The sequence below is a fragment of the Dipodomys ordii genome, unplaced genomic scaffold (genome assembly GCF_000151885.1).
Source record: "Dipodomys ordii isolate 6190 unplaced genomic scaffold, Dord_2.0 Scaffold184, whole genome shotgun sequence".
Classification (NCBI taxonomy): Eukaryota; Metazoa; Chordata; class Mammalia; order Rodentia; family Heteromyidae; genus Dipodomys; species Dipodomys ordii.
Window position 1 is genome coordinate 1,027,677 of NW_012267400.1, and position 17,716 is coordinate 1,045,392.

Sequence of the window (17,716 nt, forward strand, 5' to 3'; positions counted from 1 at the left end):
CGCGCGCACACCGAACCATCTAGATAGACAGTGGCGGCTTCATCAGCCCGGGCCGCGCGGGCGATAAGCAAAGGTCAGCGCCCCGCGTCGCCGGGCGCGCGGGCTGCGCTCCGAGCTCGGCCCCCCCCCTCTGGCCGACACCTGTTCCTGGGGACGTGCACACGGCCCCACGGGGCGCGCGCACACCGAACCATCTAGATAGACAGTGGAATGCGAGCTTCTTAGTCGCTCCTGCTGGGGCTTGAACTCGGGGCCTGGCTCTGTCCCTGGCCAGCTCCTGTGCTCCAGGTGAGCGCGCTACCCCTTGCGCCACTTCCGGTTTTCTGGCGGTTCATTGGAGATGAGAGTCTCACGGACTTTCCTGTCTGGGCTGGCTTTGCACCTCGATCCTCAGATCTCAGCCTCCTGAGTAGCTGGGATGACAGGTGGGAGCCACCGGCCCGGCCGCCAGGCCTTTTAAATAACAGGGGGAAAAAGGTAACGGGGAAAGACACCCCCCCCCACCGTGAGGAACCAAGTATCCAAGTGTTGGGGAGGCCTGAGGCCTCCAGCTCCAGTTGGAGCTTTGCGATTGGCCTGTGGTGGTGGTGCTTGTCCCTTTGGATTCTGACATTGTGAGGACGTGTGGAGCTGACAGCTGCTCTTCCCACAGGCCGAGGACATGACTAAGTATGTGAGGGGATGAATATGCTAATTCCTGTTCCTCTATAGTAACCATTTTACTCTAGTGTATATGTATTTCAGAACATGATGTTGTCTACCTCAACCTCACAAGCTCTGTCAATGCCCATCAGAGGCCCAGTTGCTCTGGAGGCTGAGATAGGGTGACCATTGAACCCAGGAGTTCGAAGCTAGCCTGGGTTATAGGTTATATAGGCTAACACCTATAATCCTAGAAAACTAGGAAGCTGAGATCCAGAGGCTCAAGGTTCAAAACCAGCCTGGGCAGAAAAATCTGTGAGACACTTATCTCCAAAAATAGCTAGGAAAAAGCCAGGATGAAGATATGACTCAAGTGGTAGAGCATCAGCCAAGCAAGTGAAGCGAGAGCTAGAGGTTCTGAGTTCAAACTCCAGCAGAAAGAAGGGAGGGGGAGGCTAAGTAGGCTATCTGGGTAAAAATAAGAGGTGAAGGAAAAAGGAAAGGTGCATTTTAGCATCCAAAGATGAGCTAGACAGGTAATTCTACAGAAATCCTCCCGAAGGATCAAGTAGAACAGCACCCCACATAGAAGAGGGGAAATGGCTCCCCAGTTGAGGCACAGGCTAGGGGTGTTCTGGCCAGGCAGCTGGTCTCCCATCTGGGGACTTACCAGGCCTGAATGTGACCTCCACAGCAAGGAAAGCAGACTGTCTGCGTCACCCAGATGAACCCCAGCCCTGACAAGTCCCTTTCTGGAAGTCAGGAAGTGCCCTAGAATAAATAATAGCAAGCCAGGCTCTGGTGGTTCACACCCCTAATCTCAGGAAGCTGAGATCTGAGGATGTCAGTTCAAAGCCAACCCAGGCAGGAAAGCTCATGAGACCCTTAGCTCCGATGAAGCACCAAAATAGTTGGAAGTGGAGTTGTGGCTCAAATGGTAGAGCACTAGCCTTGGGCAAAAAACCTCAAGGACAGCCTCAAGGCCTTGATTTCAAACCCCTGAGTGCGCGCACACACACACACACACACATCAAGTTCCATTAGGTATGAAACATGGCATTGTGATTACACAGGAAAGTGTGCTGATTGGTTTCTCAGAGATGCACCTTGCAGTATTTAGAAATACCAATGTCTTGCCAGGCATGGTGGCACATGTCTGTAATCCCAGCTACCCTGGAGAGGAGTGTGATCAGAAGGATCACGATTTACAACCACTCTGGACAGAAAAGTTTACAAGACACTTTCTCAAGAAACTCATATGTACTGGTCATCCCAGCTCCAATGGGAAGCCAAACACACACACACACACACACACACACACACACACACAGAGCAACAACAGGAACTTTGGTGTGAACTACATCTCTGCCCCTTCCTGCTTTGTGTGCGTCTCCGGTGTGGTGACTTGGGCTCTCTGTGCTGTGGTTTCCTCCACTGCATAACGACGGGTCAGTGAGTGTGCCAGCACCAAGTTTCTCGTGTCTTAAATGTCATGTCTTCTAGGCACATTCTCATTGGATTCGAACTCTGTCCCTTTGTCCTTTTCTGGCCCTTCAGTGCGAGTCACCAATGAAGGGCAATGTTCCAGCAGTCAGGGGTCACATCTGATTGTACTGCTTCCAAAGGACTGATGACAAAGCCGCTGGTCCCCCGGGAAGCCTCTGCCCTTTCCCGTCATCCCCAGTGGGAGCTGGGGATCAGCAAGTGCATACAGGTCTCTTGACCTCACAGAGAAGCAGAAATCGGGGCTCGACTTCACTGGGCTTTAGTCCTGTTCCTGTGTGAGCTTGGACAATAACCTGAACCCCTCTGGGTCCAAAAGAAGGTCGAGAGAAGAATATCTGTAGCCGGGCCAGACGCTGGTGGCTCACGCCTGTCATCCTAGCTTTGACTCAGGAGGCTGAGATCTGAGAATCACAGCTCAAAGCCAGCCCGGGCAGGAAAGTCTGTGAGACTCTTATCTCCAATGAACCACCAGAAAACTGGAAGTGGCGCTGTGATTCAAGTAGTAGAGTGCTCATCTTGAGCTGAAGAGCTGAGGGACAGCCCAGGCCCAGAGTTCAAGGCCCACAAGTATATCAGCTTCCCTCAGGGCTGCCTGGAGACCTTGATAACTTGTGTGTTTGTTTTGCTGGTCCTGAGGCTTGAACTCGGCCTGGGCGCTGTCCCTGAGCTGCTTTTGTTCAAGGCTAGCGGCTCTACCACTTGAGCCACAGCGCCACTTCCGGCTTTTTCTGTGTATGTGGTACTCAGCAATCGAACCCAGGGCTTCGTGTATGCTAGGCAAGCACTCTACCACTGCGCCACCTTCCCAGCCTTGTCCCTGAACTCTTTTCCTCAAGGCTAGTGCTCTAACCCTTGAGCCACAGCTCAACTTCCGGCTTCTTGGTGGTTGATTGGAGATAAGAGTCTCAAGAACTTTTCTGCCCAGGCTGGCTCCGAACCTTGATCCTCAGAGCCCATTCTCCTAAGTAATTAGGGTGACAAGTGTCAGCCACCGGCACATGACCCTTTTCTTTTTGTCCTCTTTCTGGGGCTTGAACTCAGGGGCTAGACCCTGTCCCAGCTCAAGGCTGGTGCTCTACCACTTGGACCATGCTTCTAGCTAATTGAGAATGGAGTCTCACAGATTTTCCTGACCAGGCTGGCTTTGACTAGCAAGCCTCTAGTTCTCAGCCTCCTGAGTGGCTAAGATTATAGGTATGAGCTACGGTGCCCAGCTCTGGTGTACTTTGAAGACAGGATGTTGCACGGCCCAAATTGATTCACTGTGGACTCCTGGGCTCAACAGATCCCTTGGGTCTGTAGCTGGGATTACAGGTGTGCATCGCGACACCCAGATGGGGTACCTGTGTCTTCCAGAGGCCTGGCTGTGCCCTCTCAAGCTTCTGGTGTCTGTGCTCTTGGTGCAGAATATAAATGAGGGATTTGTGGCCTCCTTGTGTGGAAGGTGACAGAGCGCTGAGTCCTGACCTGCCGTCCCCGGCGAAAGGTTATCTCTTGATGGAAGACTGTGAAAGGTCGGGTTGCGGAGGAGTCATACCCGTCTCCCTTCTGTTGGGGTTGATAAGAGAGGTCACAGTCTTCCTTCAGGCAGGGTGGGGGGAGCCATGAGGTATAAATGGGGGACCTGAAAGCTGGGGCATGCTGAGCCACCTTCCCGCCCAAGGCGTCTCTGTGCAACATGGCCAAGTGCCCGCTGCTGCTGCTGCTGCTGCTGCTGCTGGGCTGGGTGCTGGCCGGGGACCTGGCGCGGGGGGCCGAGGCTCGAGCGGCGCCCTATGGGGTGAAACTCTGTGGCCGAGAATTCATCCGAGCTGTCATCTTTACCTGTGGGGGTTCCCGGTGGAGGCGCGGGGACTTCCTGACCCATGACTTGCTGGGTGAGCCTTGGGGGGTGGGGGGCCTGGCATACCTACCTGTGGGTCCCTGGAGTCGGGGACAGGGGCTCAGGGAGGGGACGGAGAGGTAGCGTGTCTGCCCACCACCTTCATGGCTGCTGAGCTGCCAGATTCCAAAATGGAAAAACTGACTTCTTTGGCTCATGCCTGTAAAATCCTAGCTACTGGAGAGACTGAGATCTAGGGATCAAGGTTCGAAGCCAGCCCGGGCAGGGAAGTCTGTGAGACACATTTTTTATTTGTATTTTTGGTAGGTCATGGGGCTTGAACTGTAGGCCTGGGCGCTGTCCCTCAGCTCTTCAGTTCAAGGCGAGCGTTCTACCACTTGAGCCACAGCGCCACTTCTGGTTTTCTGGTGGTTCATTGGAGATCAGAGTCTCAGGAGTCTGAGCTCCTCAGATCTCAGCCTCCTGAGTAGCTGACAGGTGTAAGCCACCAGCACCTGGCTTGAGATTATGTCCAGCAAAAAGCCAGAAGGGGAGCTGTGGCTTGAGTGGTAAAAAGCTAATGGGTAGCACCTATGCCCTGAGCTCAAGTCCCAGCACTGACACACACACACACACACACACACACACACACACACACACACACGGAGGTAGAATGAAGGCAGGATTTGGACAGCTGGTGTGCGATCTCCCTGACATCAGACTTCCCCTCAATGAGCCACACATCCGCCCTGTGGTGAGCACTGCAGGGTACACCAATGCACCCGTGAAGTCTCAACAGATACAGCTGTGGTCCAGAGGGACCACTGATAGGGGAGGGCAGGAAATGGACTTTCCCTGGAGGAGGAGGCCTGGGAAAAGAATACTCACCATGAAGATGATGATGGAGAGATGGCAGAGATGGAGGAAGGAAAGATGGGGGGATGGAGGGATGGAGGAAAGACTATGGAAGATGGACGAAGAGGGATGGATGGATGGATGGATGGGTGGATGGAGGACGCTGGCTGGCTGGAAGGTGGATGCATGGTGGATGGGTAAGTGGACATGAAAGATTCGGAAAGCTGCAGCCTTGGCTATGTGCTCCCCGCGCTTCCCTCGGGAGCCACGCCCCTCTTTGGTAAGTAGGTGACCGGTGAACAGCAGGTGCTGGGGTGGTCCTTGGGAGAAGGGACATCATTTGTGCATGTAAAATAGCACTTGGCAAACCGTAAGAATTCAACAGCCATGATCACTGTATGTGCGCACGCGCGCGCGTGTGTGTGCGTGTGCGCGCCATCCTAGGGTTTGAACTGACATCCTGCGTGCTGGCTCTGCGGTTTTTCTTTTGTTTGCTCATGGTGGGCCTTTACCGCTTGAGCCCCAGCAACCCTGAGCAGAATTCACTCCTGGAGTTCACAAGACAGACAGATCCCCTTGTGGGCTGGGGACGGTCTCCTGGGGCCGAGCCCAGGGAACCCCTAGCCCTGTGGTTCTTCTTTGCTTGGCAGGAGAGGTGTTCTCAGACGCAGACTCGGGAGCAGAGAGCCTGGCGGGCGAGAGGGACGAGGCCGTGGGCTCCAGCGAATGGCTGTCCCTCACCAAGCCCCACCAGGCCTTTGATGAAGGCCGGCCGAGCTGGCAGGGCCCCCCCGGGGCCCCGCGGGGGGGCCGGGATGTCCTGACCGGCCTCTCCAGCAACTGTTGCAAGTGGGGCTGCAGCAAAGGTGACATCAGCAGCCTCTGCTAGGCGGGGGTGCGGGCACCCCCCATGCACAGGACTCCATCCACAATGGCAGGTCCAGGAGCTCTGGGCTGGGGGGGGTCATTCCCCCTGAACTGATCCCTGACCAGCCTGGCCTGACCCTGGGCCCCAAGATCCCAGCCTGACCCACCAGGGCCCCCCCACACCTGCGGGGTACATCTGTGTCCCGACTCTTCCCAAATTAGCCACCTCCAGACCTACTGCCTCTCTACCCCCCCCCATTATGGATTATGGTCACTTTCCCTTGGCCAGCCCTAATGACATCCATTTCCCCCTCCACACCCCACCCCACCCCCCGCTGGGCACCCGAAGAACAGCACCAGAGTCCCCGTACCCCATTTCCCTGAACCCCAATAATAAAAGTTACTTGCAGAGCAAGTTGTGTGTCATTGGGCCGAGTGAGCAGGGGAAGGGGAAGATCTTGGGGGGCGGGGTGCATGCCCCCATCGACGCTCTCTGGCTGCCTCTGCACCCCTCCCCAGCCGTGAGCTGTGATGGGGTTTCCCCGCTGGGGAAGGGGCGGGGACGCGGGGGGGGCGGAGGCGGCTGCGCTTCCCGTCCCGCCTCCCCTGGGTCGGGGACTCGCGCGCTCCAGGGGCCACGCCACGCCGGGCGGAGCCGCACGGGGTCCCCAGGGAGCCATGCGGGGGACCCCTGCCGTCCCCTTCTGGCCGTGGCCGAAGCTGGCGCTGCTGCCGGTGGCGGTTTTTGTGCTGTGCCGAGGGACGCGGCCCCAGGGTGAGTGGTGACACTTGGGTGGCACTTGGCGAGGCGCGTGCGCGCTGGCGCCCGGGAGCCGGGAGCGGGGCGCAGGGCGCGGCGCGGGGCGCCCGGGCGGGGGTGCACCCTCGGGGCGATAACAGGATGTGGCTGGCAGAAGAGAAGATGACTCGTTTTACCCGCCCCCCCCTCCGCCAGCCTGGAGCTGGACCCGGGAGCCCGGCACCCCCTTCCTGCTCCTCATTTCTTTCAGGGAACCCCCCCAGCGTGCCGGCAATCGTTAGAAGCCCGGGAAAGTGGAAGTGGGGTGGGGATGCGATTCGGGGGTACGATGCTTGCCTGTCTGGGCCAGGCCTGTGCTTCCAGCCCTCAGCTTAGGAAAGTTGGGGTGCACAGGTGGCGGTGGGGGGAAGGGTGTGAGCCCCTTGCTTGGGCCCCTCTGCAGGCAGGACGGGGCCCCTGCAGTGTTACACAGTTGGCCCCTCGGGGGACCTGCACTGCTCCTGGGAGCCTCATGGGGACCTGGGGAGCCCTTCTGCGCTTCACCTCCAGAGCCAGAAATAGTGAGTACTCCTGGGGTGTTTGGGGGAAACTGAGGCACCTGAGTTCCAGTTTGCCCTAGGTCCTGCTTCTCCCCCTCCCCGCTTCCTCAAGTCCAACTCCCCTACTCTAGGTTCCCCTCCTTTCCTCCCTGTCCCCCTCACCCACCCCTGTTTTTATGACAGTTGTGGGGCTTGAACTCTGTCTCTCAGCTCTTCGGCTCAAAGCGAGCGCTCTACCACTTGAGCCACAGCGCCACTGCCAGTTCACTTGTGGCTTTATTGGAGATAAGAATCTCACGGATTGGGCTGGGAAGGTGGCTCAGTGGTAGAGCGCTTGCCTTGCATGCCTGAGGCCCTGGATTCCATTCCTCAGCACCACATAAGCAAAAAGAAAAAAAAGCCGGAAGTGGCACTGTAGCTCAAGAGGTAGAGCACTAGCCTTGAGCTGAAGAGCTGAGGGACAGCGCCCAGGCCCAGAGTTCAGGCCCCACAACCGGACCAAAAAAAAACAAAAAAAAGAATCTCACGGATTTTTCCTGCCAGGCTGGCTTTGAACCACGATCCTCACATCTCAGCTTCCTGAGTAGCTGGGATGACAGGTGTGAGCTACAGGCACCTGTGTGTGTGCCCCTCTTAATCTACAATCTTGGAGGGGTGAACTCTTGCACACCTGGTACCCTAGCGCACTGGAGGCTGGGACAAGAGATTGCCAGTTCAAAGTCAGTCTGGAGCTAAGGAGCAAGACCCGGTCTCCAAATAAATACATTGCACAAATAACAGTATTTAGTTTTAGGGTTCGTTCTGGGGGTTCAAGCACTTAAGGACATGACAAGAAAGAAATGTTTAAGAATATGAAGTGAGCCAGGTGCGGTGGCTCCTGCCTGTCATCCCGGCTACTCAGGAGGCTGAGATCTGAGGATCACAGTTCAAAGCCAGCCCAGGTAGTACTTTTTTTTTTTTTTGCCAGTCATGGTGCCTGAACTCTGGGCCTGGGCACTGTCCTTCAGCTCTTCAGCTCAAGGCTAGCGCTCTACCACTTAAGCCACAGCACCACTTCCAGCTTTTTTTTTTTTTTTGCTTATGTGGTGCTGAGGAATCGAACCCAGGGCCTCGTGCATGCAAGGCAAGCACTCTACCACTGAGCCACCTTCCCAGCCCCAGTCCAGGAGACTTTTATCTCCAATTAACTAGCCGGAAATGGCACCATGCCTCCAAGTGGTAGAGCACCAGCCCTGAGTGAAAATTAAAAACAAAACCAAAAACTGAGGGAGAGTGGCCAGCCTCGGGGGGCTTCGCGCCCCAACAGTGCAGGCCTCCGGTGGGTGCGTGTGCTTGTCATGCGTGTCATGCGCCTTGGCCCAGGCCGGCGTGGGTCCTTCTCTTGCATCCGTCCCCACAGCCATTCTCACAGAACCCGGAAGGTGGCAGTCCCCGCTGGGCAGCACTGGGTGACCATTCCCCGGGGACACCTCACCACGGCCGACAGACTCCTCGTCTGGGGAACCCAGGCAGACCGACCTCTCTGGCCCCAAGTCTCCGTGAACCTAGAAACACAAAGTAATGTGCCAGGAAGTTTGGGGTGCTGTGGGACGTGGTCCTGGGGGATCCCCTTCCCCCTCCTCAGTGTGCCCTGGCCCACTCTCCCGCAGTGAGACCCGATGCCCTCCGCCTCCAGCCCGATGTGGAGTTTTCAGAGCACCCACCCCTGGAGGCCTCTCTGCAGTGGGCACCCCCGCGGTGGCCCCCCCACAAGCCTCTCACCTGCCAGTTCCGCTACCGGAGATGTCAGGAGGCCAACTGGACCCTGGTGAGTGTCAGCAGCAAGACACACACACACACACACACACACACACACACACACTCGTCTCATCCCAAGCAAGGCTGGGCTCGCAAGCTGATGAGTCTCTTTGCTCACACCTGTAATCCCAGCTCCTCAGGTGGCTGAGCTATGCGTGAGGATCCTGGTTCAAAGCCAGCTGGGGTAGGAAAGTCTCAAAGATTCTTTTTTTTTTTTTGGTTGGTCATGGGTCTTGAACTCTGGGCCTGGGCGCTGTCCCTCAGCTCTTCGGCTCAAGGCTAGCGCTCTACCACTTGAGCCCCAGCGCCACTTCCGGCTTTTTCTGCTTATGTGGTGCTGAGGAATCGAACCCAGGGCCTCATGCATGTGAGGCAAGCGCTCTACCACTGAGCCACCTTCCCAGACCTCCAAGACTCTTATCTCCCACGGATTAGCAAGAAAAAAAGCAGAAAGTCGAGCTGTGGCTCAAGTGGTAGAGCGCCAGCTTTGAGAGAGCTCCAGGACAGCGCCCAGGCCCAGAGTTCAAGCCCCAGGACCGACAACAAATAAAATTAAAAAAATAAAGTTTCCCTTAGCCCCACCCCTCCCATCTTGTCTCTCAGCTGCAGCCTGAACTAAAGACCATTCCCATGAGCCCTGTTGAGATTCAGGATCTTGAACCTGCCACCAGCTACAATGTGTCTGGCCGCTGCCGAGTGGAGGAAGCGGAAGATCTGTGGGGCGAATGGAGCCCCGCCCTCTCCTTCCAGACCCCGCCCTCTGGTGAGCCCTGCCCCGCCCTCTTGGAAGCCCTGCCCACATCTCCACCCTCTGGGGACGCCCCGCCCTCGCCCCGCCCCTCCTGGAAAACCTGGCCAATCACGGCTTCTCTCATCTGCTCCTTCCTCTCCCCGGGTCTCCTAGGGCCCGATGATGTGTGGGTATCAGGGAACTTCTGCCAGACTTGGGGTGCCCAGGAGGAGCTCCTGCTTCTGTGGAAGGTAAACTGGAAAAACCCCAAGTAACAATGCTAGAAATAAGACAGTTCCAGGCGCAGGTGGCTCCCGCCTGCCATCCCAGCCACTCAGGATGCCGAGGTCTGAGGATCGCAGTTCCAAGCCAGTCCAGGCGGGAAAATCTGGGACACGCTTATATCCTTCTTGTTTATTTATTTATCAATGTATCTACTTAATGCTGTGATCCTGTGATCCCATCCAGATCATTGTATATAATCAACAACAGCCCTACCACTGAGAAACATCTCCTGCTTCCTTGTTTATTTAATACGTTAATAAATGTTATGGGAGGAAAAAAAAATGAAGCCAGGCACTGATGGCTCATGCTTGTAATCCTAGCTACTCTGGTGACTAAGATCTGAGGATCAAGGTTCAAAGCCACCCCGGGCAAGAAAGTCCGAGAAACCCTTATCTCCAATGAACTACTAGAAAACCAGAAGTGGAGCTGTAGCTCAAAGTCGTAGAGCCAAAGAGCTCAGGGGACAGCACCCATGGCCTGAGACCAAGCCCATGACCGAGGGGGAGGGGAAGGGAGGGAAGGAAGGAGGCAGGAGGGAGGGAGGGAAGGACAGGTTTGAACCAGGATCCTCAGATCTCAGCCTTCTGAGTAGTCAGGATTACAGGCTGGAGCCATCGATGCCTAGCTTAGTGTTCTAATTATAGCATTAGGTAGAAAAGGAAAAACGATTTGCTATATAAGGACAAAAGATTCAGTTCCCAGGATGACACAAGAGTCATAAATCTGTATGCACCCAATAACATGGCTTCAAACTCATAAAGCAAAACATCCGCAGCACTTCAGGAGAGAACCCTGAATCCATAAACATGGTGAGGGCTTTTAACACAGAACTCTCTCTCTCTCTCTCTCTCTCTCTCACCTCTTCCTCCTCCTCCTCCTCCTTCTTCTTCTGTCTTGGGGCTTGAACTCTGGCCCTGGGCGCTGTCCCTCAGCTCTTCAGCTCAAGGCTAGCGCTCTACCACTTGAGCCACAACGCCACTTCCGGCTTTTTCTGTGTATGTGGTACTGAGGAATTGAACCCAGGCCTCACACATGCAAGGCAAGCGCTCTACCACTGAGCCACCTTCCCAGCCCCCCCCCCTTCTTAGTAATTTTGTATCAAGCAGATGGGAAACAAATTAGGGTCTAGAAAATCGGACCTCACCAAGATGCCCAGTTGAGATCTGGTTTATGGAGGAGACATTAACCTATTTCCTTCTCTCCGTCATCAGGCCTCTGGCCTGTGTGCCCAGGTGAGCTACACGGCCTGGTTCTGGCTTGCAGAGAAGAGTGTGAGGGAGGAAGGCGTCTCCTGTTGTCATTTCCTCATCCCCACCGGGGCAGAGTGGGCATCGGTGTCCGCTGACAATGCCATTCCCTGGGCACCGCTCACCAATCTCTCTTTGCTCTGCTTGGGTAAGTTAGACACCTCAGCCAGGGGCTGGTAGCTCACGCCTGCAGTCTCAGCTACTCAGGGAGGTTGAGATCTGAGGATCACAGTTCAAAGCCAGCCTGGGCAGGAAACGTCCAGGAGACTCTGATGTCCAATGAACTATCAGAAAATGAAAAGTGGCGCTGTGGCTCAAAGTGGTAGAGCGCGAGCCTTGAGCATAAAAAGCTCAGGGACAGCGCCCAGGCTCTGAGTTCAAGTCCTGGCACTGGCACATACATACAAAAATAAAAAAAAGATCATGAACTCCTGGAGGGGGGAAGGGCACCACGCTGCGGCAGCCGAGGCTTTCCCCCCCTCCCTTCTAGCTGCGGAGTCTGCCCCTCGTGGCGTGCAGGTCAGAGGCCTTGCCGGGGGCAGGGAGCTGCTGGTGACCTGGGAACCAGGAACCGGGGAGGTGTCTGCGTTTGTGGTGGACTGGACAAGAGACGGTGACCCTCAGGAGACCCTCAGCTGGATCCGGTGCTCCCCCAGGAACCGCCGCGCTGTGCTGCCAGGTGAGGCCTCGGTCCCTCCAGGAGGGCCTTAGCTCACTTTCCATTGCTGTAACAAAACGCCCGAGGCATTGAGTACAAAGAACAGAGGTTTGCTCTGCCCATGACGCTGGCTCTATGCTGGCAGGGGGCCGTGGTGGGACCCCAGGACAGAGGGGCTGATCACAGGGTGCCGCGTGGGTCCTAAGTGCGGCGTGAAAGCTGGGGCTGGGTGGCTCCCTCCTGTAATCTAAGCTACTCAGGAGGCTGAGATCTGAGGATGGAAATTTGAAGCCAGCCCTGCCTGGTAGGAAAGTCTGTGCACCAATGGAAAACCCGAAATGGAGCTGTGATGTAGTGCGAGAGCAGAAAATGATTTTTTTTTTTTTTGGATAGTCATGAGTCTCGAACTCTGTTTTTTTTTCTTTTTTTTTGTCGGTCGTGGGGCTTGAACTCTGGGCCTGGGCGCTGTCCCTCAGCTCTCCAGCTCAAGGCGAGCGCTCTACCACTTGAGCTACAGCGCCACTGAGTCTCGAACTCTGGGCCTATGTGCTGTCCCTCAGCTCTTCAGTCCAAGACTAACTAGTGCTCTATCACTTGAACCACAGCACCACTTCTGGTTTTCTGATGGTTCATTGGCGATAAGAGTCTCACAGACTTTGCTGCCTGGGCTGGCTTTGAACCACAATCCCAGATCTCAGCCCCCTGAGTAGCTAGGCATGAGCCACCGGTGCCCAGCTTGAATATTTTTTTTTAAACCCAACCAAGTTCAGCACTCAGACTATGAGTTCAAGGCCCAGGATTGGCACACACACACACACACACACACATACACACAAATAATAAGCCAGGTGCTGGTGGCTCACACCTGTAATCCTAACTACTTAGGAGGCTGAGATCTGAGGATCATGGTTTAAACCAGCCGGAGCAGAAAAGTCCATGAGACTTTTATCTCCAATAAACCACCAGAAAGCCAGAACTGGGGGCTGGGAAGGTGGCCCAGTGATAGAGCGCTTGCCTTTCATGCATGAGGCCCTGGGTTCCATTCCTCAGCACTGCTGGAAGTGGTGCTGTGGCTCAAGTGGTAGAGCACTAGCCTTGAGCTGAAGAGCTGAGGGACAGCGTCCAGGCCCAGAGTTCAAGCCCATGGCTGACAAAAAAATGAGTAAATAAATAAAATAAATAAAAGGAATAAATAAGAGCAAGTATGGGGGGTCCATGAAATCTTAATTTCTTTCTTTTTTCCTCTCTCTCTGTTTTAAAATTTTTCTGGTCAATCCTAGGCTTGAACTCATGGCCTGGGCACTGTCCCTGAGCTTCTTCTGCTCAAGGCTAGCGCTCTATCACTTCAGCCACAGCGCCACTTCCAGCTCTTTGTGGTGCTGAGGAATGGAACCCAGGGCTTGGCGCATGCCAGGCGAGCACTCTACCGCTGAGCCGCCTTCCCAGCCCCTCCCTGACTCATTGCTTAACTGTACTGCTTTTTCCAGGGGTCACCTCCAACGTGGAAATAAATGACTTACACACCCCAAGCTTTGTCCTGGGTGTCCTGTGGGGGACCCGGGCGTGCAGGAAGTGACGGGGGGGCGGGGTTCATCTCTGAGAGGTTTTGCCTTTCTCCACCAAGCAGGGGAGTTCGAAGGAGGGGTCCCCTACCAGATCAGGGTGACAGCTGTCTCCCCAGTGGGCTTGGCCCCTGCCCCTGTGGTCTGGGGGTTCAGAGAGGAACGAGGTAAGCAGGGTTTGGAGGATGGGCTGGGGGAGGGGGGGCAGCACCTGACTGACCCAGCTCTTCCCTCCAGCACCGCGAGTGGGCCCGGCACTTTGGCGGCTCCGAGATGACCCCCCGGGGATCCCCGCTGTAGCATGGGGAGAGGTCCCGAGATCCCTGCTCCGGGGTCACCTCACCCATTACACCTTGTGTGTGCAGAGCCGGACCAGCGCCCCCTTCTGCAGGAACGGTAAGCGCTGCCCAGCCCACCCGCGGACCCCACCCGCGGACCCCACCGGCTGACCCTTGTCTCCCTCGGGGCCTCAGGAGCCACAGAACGTTCCCCAGAACGCAGTGGCTCTCTTGGCTGTGAGTGGGATGGACTCCCATTGGAATGAAGACTCTGAGCGCAGTGCCAGTGGCCAGGAGGGGCAAAGGCCCTGTGGCAGGATTTCAGCACATTCCCCCTCCTCTCTGCTTGTGTCCTTCAGTGAGCAGCAGCACCCAGACTGTCACTCTTCCTGACCTTCCCTGGTGTCCCTGCGAGCTGTGGGTGACCGCATCCACCAGCGGCGGACAGGGCCCACCTGGGCCCAGCCTCCGCCTTCACCTGCCAGGTAGAGAGGCTGGGGAGGGACTGGGGGCTCCCTTGGAGGGCCGCAGGGCGCATCCGTTTGGATGGCTGAGCTGGAGACGGAGGCCAGGGCCTCCAGCTTGCTGAACACTGCCTCCCAGCCTGCCTCGCCAGAATTTCCTTTCCATGCTGCGGGTTTTGTGTAGCAGTGAGTCTGGCTCCATCTCTGCCCTTGATCACCTTCAAGATTTCCCCACCCTTGGCCCCGCCCACGAGCCACGCCCCCACCAGTTCCCACAAGCCACGCCCTCCCCAGATTGCCTCACCCTTCCCAAGAGTCCCCACCCCCACTGGCAAGCCACGCCCCTATGCATGATTCCTTCTGCGCACAAACCCCGCCCCATTCCAAGATTCACCCTGTTTAGCTCCGCCCACCAGCAGCCACGCCCCCTTCCCCAGCCCAGAGGTGGGTTCCTCTCTCACCCCTCAGAGCCCCACCCTGACCCAAGATGATTGTACTCTTAGCCCCTCCCGTTAGCAGACCACGCCCCTTCGTGAGTTCTCACTGTGGCCACACCCACCCAAAGCCACGCCCCCTCGAAGATTGCCTTCGGCCTTAGTCACATCCATTCCCAAGTCCCGCCCCTTCTCACACTTTTCCCCTCTACTCACAAATCCCGCCCTGTTCCAAGTCATCACCCTAGCCCCGCCCACCCACAAGCCACACCCACTTCCCACGGGTCGCTCCCCTCCCTGCCTGGTGTGCAGCCCTCCCCCCTCCCGCCCCTGCAGATAACACCCTCAAGTGCAAAGTGCTGCCCAGCGTCCTCTCCCTGTGGGCTTTGCTCCTGTTGGGCTGCGGCCTGAGCCTGGCCGCCTCCAGTAGGTGAGGCTGTCTGTCCGTCTGTCTGTGCAGGTGTGTGTGGGGGCATCCTCTGAGCTGATGGGCAGCCTCGGAGCTGTGGGACGGTCTCGGGTCTCAGGGTGTCTTCTGGGGCCCTGACTCGCACCTCCCCAGCAGGTGCCTCCACTTGCGACACAAGATATTGCCCCAGTGGGTCTGGGAGAAGGTTCCAGATCCTGCCAACAGCCATTCTAGCCAAGGCCCCATAGAGGTAAGCAAGAAGGTGGGCTGCCAGAGTCTTGTCAGGGAAGGGGGGTACGGGGTGGTTACGGGGATCCTGGGGGAGGCCGGGTTACAGCAGCTTCTCCCTCCAGGAGGTGTTCCAGCCGCAGCCCCCCCAGGACTTGCCCATCCTGGAGGTGGAAGAGGTGGAGCCCCCACCCATCGGGAAGCCCCCCAAGACCTCCGCCCCACTTCACTCAGGGTACGAGAAGCATTTCCTGCCTACACCCGAGGAGCTGGGCCTTCTGAGGACCCCCAGGGCCCCGGTGCTGGCCTGAGCCTCCCCCCACCCTCACCCCCCACCAGTGGCCTCCAAGGCCCCCTGGGTGTCCATGAGACAGAATGCCCGCCTCCCTTGCAGCTATGCCTTGGACTAAGGTCTCCACAAAGTGGAGAAGTGATGGGGGGGGAGACCTGCACACTCTTCCTATGTGCCAAGCCCCCACTGTGGAGACCTCAGGGAACCGAGCCAGACCCAGAAATGGAAACAAGCCTGAATCCCTGGGCGGTGACCAGGATCAGTGCCTGGCACACCCCCCTCCCTGCAGAACAGGAAGGAAGCCCTAATAAACTTTTGTATTTTAGTAGCCATTGTAACTAGGTATCTTTTTGTTACAGCAATGGAATGGATACAATTGATATTCTCTGACTCCCAACACTGTGCCACTTAGACTTTGTGTTTCCACTGGAGCTGGGATTACAGGCGTACACCCTGGTGCCCAGCCATTGTCTGAGATGGAGTCTCTTTAACCTTTTTTAGTGGTGGGGCTTGAACTCTGGGCCTGGGCGCTGTCCCTCAGCTCTTCAGCTCAAGGCCAGCGCTCTCCCACTTGAGCTACGGCACCACTATCGGTTTTCTGGTGGTTTATTGGAGATAAGAGTCTCACAGACTTTCCTGTCTGGGCTGACTTTGAACTGGGATCCTCAGATCTCAGCCTCCTGAGTAGCTGGGATGACAGGCGTGAGCCTCCGGCGCCCTGGCTTTAGTTTATGAGACAGAATCTCACCAACTTTTCCAAGGCTGACTTGGGATCTTCCTTCCACCTCTTGAGTAGCTGAGATTACAGGCGTGTACCACCCCACCCAGCAGCCTCCTGATCACGGTGCGCGCTGGCTAGCGGAATTCTGCTCTCCCTCAGTTTCCTAGCAGATTGGGCAGCGCTGGGCACAGAGCCAAGCTGCTGGTGCTTTAACCTTTTTATTTTCAAGTATAAAGACTGGGTTGCAGGAGGGGCCAGGCCGCAGGCGGTGGGCGCGGAGCCGGGAGCGGGTGGCAGCCTGGGTGCCGGGCGGCGAGGTAGCTGAGTGCGCGTGGGGCGGCGTGGCTCACATCACGGCGCAACACTGACACGTCTTTTGCTTGGGGCCGTTGGCCTCCCCGCCCTCGGCGGGCGCCGGCTGCCGGGCAGGGGCGTAGGTGGGCGCGGGGTGGGCGCTGGGCCTCTCCCGCGGGAGCAGAGGCTGGCTCTCGGGGGGCGGCGGCGGGGCCGGGGTCTCTGTCGGGAGAGGGACGGCCTCCCCTGCGGGGCCTTCGGCCGGGGCCTCGGCCTTCCCAGCTTCCTGCTCCGGGAAGCCCTCGGGCCTGACCCCGGGCCGCAGTCCTGGCTCCTCCGGGGCCTCCTCAGGCTGGACACCCCCCTCCTCTGCCGGGGGCGCTGCGCTCTCCCCGGACCCCCCTGAACTCGGCTTCTCCCGGGCCTCTGGGGGCTTCTCCTCCATACCTCCGCTCTCCCCATCCAGGGGCTCACTTTCCCTCCTCTCCCCATCTAGGGGTTCGCTTCTCCTCCTCTCCCCATCCAGGGGTTCACTTCCCTGTATCTCTCCATCCAGGGGTTCACTTCCCTGTATCTCTCCATCCAGGGGTTCACTTCCTTTCCTCTCCCCATCCAGGGGTTCACTTCCCTGTATCTCTCCATCCAGGGGTTCACTTCCCTGTATCTCTCCATTTAGGGGTTCACTTCCTTTCCTCTCCCCATCCAGGGGTTCACTTCCCTGTATCTCTCCATCCAGGGGTTCGCTTCCCCTCCCCTCCCCATCCAGGGGTTCACTTTCCCTCCTCTCCCCATCCAGGGGTTCATTTCCCTTCCTGTCCCCATCCAGGGGTCCGTCACCTGCCTTCCCTCCGGCCGCCGGGGTCCCCTCTACTTCCTTCTCCCCTGCCGCCTCCCCTCTGCCCTGTTCCTGCTCTCCCTGCGCGTGGGCCTCGGCCTCTGGTCTCGCGGCTGCGTCTGCTCCCGGGGGCCCCTCGCCCCGTTCCCCGTGGGCGCCTTCTTCCCCGCCTCCCCCTGGCCCTGGCTCGGCGGCCGCCCCAGCTTCCGGCTCCCCCGCCGGCCCCGGAGCCGCCTTGCCCCCCGCCCCCTCTCCTGTCCTCTCCACCTGCCCGGCCTCCACGACTCCCTCCGCCGCGGGCTCGGCCGTGGGCCCTTCCGGTCCCTCCGTGACCAGCTCCCAGTCCTCGGCCAGGGTCACCCTCTCCACCCAGATGAACGACGCGGCCTCTCCCGCGGGGTCCCCGGGCCCAGGCGCCCCCGGGCTGCCCCCAGGTGCGCGCGCCGCCGCCACACCTGGGGCCTCCACACCTGGGGCCTCCATGCTGCTGC

At 57.7% G+C, this 17,716-nt stretch overlaps 3 protein-coding genes across 4 annotated transcripts; 2 read left to right on the top strand and 1 right to left on the bottom strand.

The window, feature by feature from the left end:
* Positions 1 to 3,826: 3,826 nt before the first annotated feature.
* Positions 3,827 to 5,714, top strand: Rln3 (relaxin 3). Its single transcript, XM_013034225.1, has 2 exons — positions 3,827 to 4,025; positions 5,476 to 5,714. Exons 1-2 carry the CDS (start codon positions 3,827 to 3,829, stop codon positions 5,712 to 5,714), a joined length of 438 nt encoding a protein of 145 aa, XP_012889679.1.
* A 592-nt stretch (positions 5,715 to 6,306) lies between these two features.
* On the top strand, positions 6,307 to 15,520 carry Il27ra (interleukin 27 receptor, alpha). Of its 2 annotated transcripts, none has more exons than XM_013034165.1 (14): positions 6,307 to 6,467; positions 6,895 to 7,012; positions 8,391 to 8,548; positions 8,641 to 8,798; positions 9,392 to 9,551; positions 9,693 to 9,769; positions 11,015 to 11,198; positions 11,541 to 11,729; positions 13,333 to 13,437; positions 13,508 to 13,666; positions 13,908 to 14,033; positions 14,783 to 14,876; positions 15,009 to 15,105; positions 15,209 to 15,520. In XM_013034165.1, the coding sequence occupies exons 1-14, from the start codon at positions 6,371 to 6,373 to the stop codon at positions 15,392 to 15,394; spliced, it is 1,908 nt and encodes a 635-aa protein (XP_012889619.1). In that variant the 5' UTR covers positions 6,307 to 6,370; the 3' UTR covers positions 15,395 to 15,520. The 2 variants fall into 2 exon arrangements, with proteins under 2 accessions (XP_012889619.1, XP_012889620.1); XM_013034166.1 differs by having other exon boundaries at positions 15,012 to 15,105.
* Positions 15,521 to 16,339: 819 nt separating this feature from the next.
* On the bottom strand, positions 16,340 to 17,162 carry Palm3 (paralemmin 3). The gene is made up of 2 exons (XM_013034220.1): positions 17,115 to 17,162; positions 16,340 to 17,024 (listed from the first exon to the last, which is right to left on the bottom strand). Exon 2 carries the CDS (start codon positions 16,833 to 16,835, stop codon positions 16,443 to 16,445), a length of 393 nt encoding a protein of 130 aa, XP_012889674.1. The 5' UTR covers positions 16,836 to 17,024; positions 17,115 to 17,162; the 3' UTR covers positions 16,340 to 16,442.
* Positions 17,163 to 17,716: the final 554 nt, after the last annotated feature.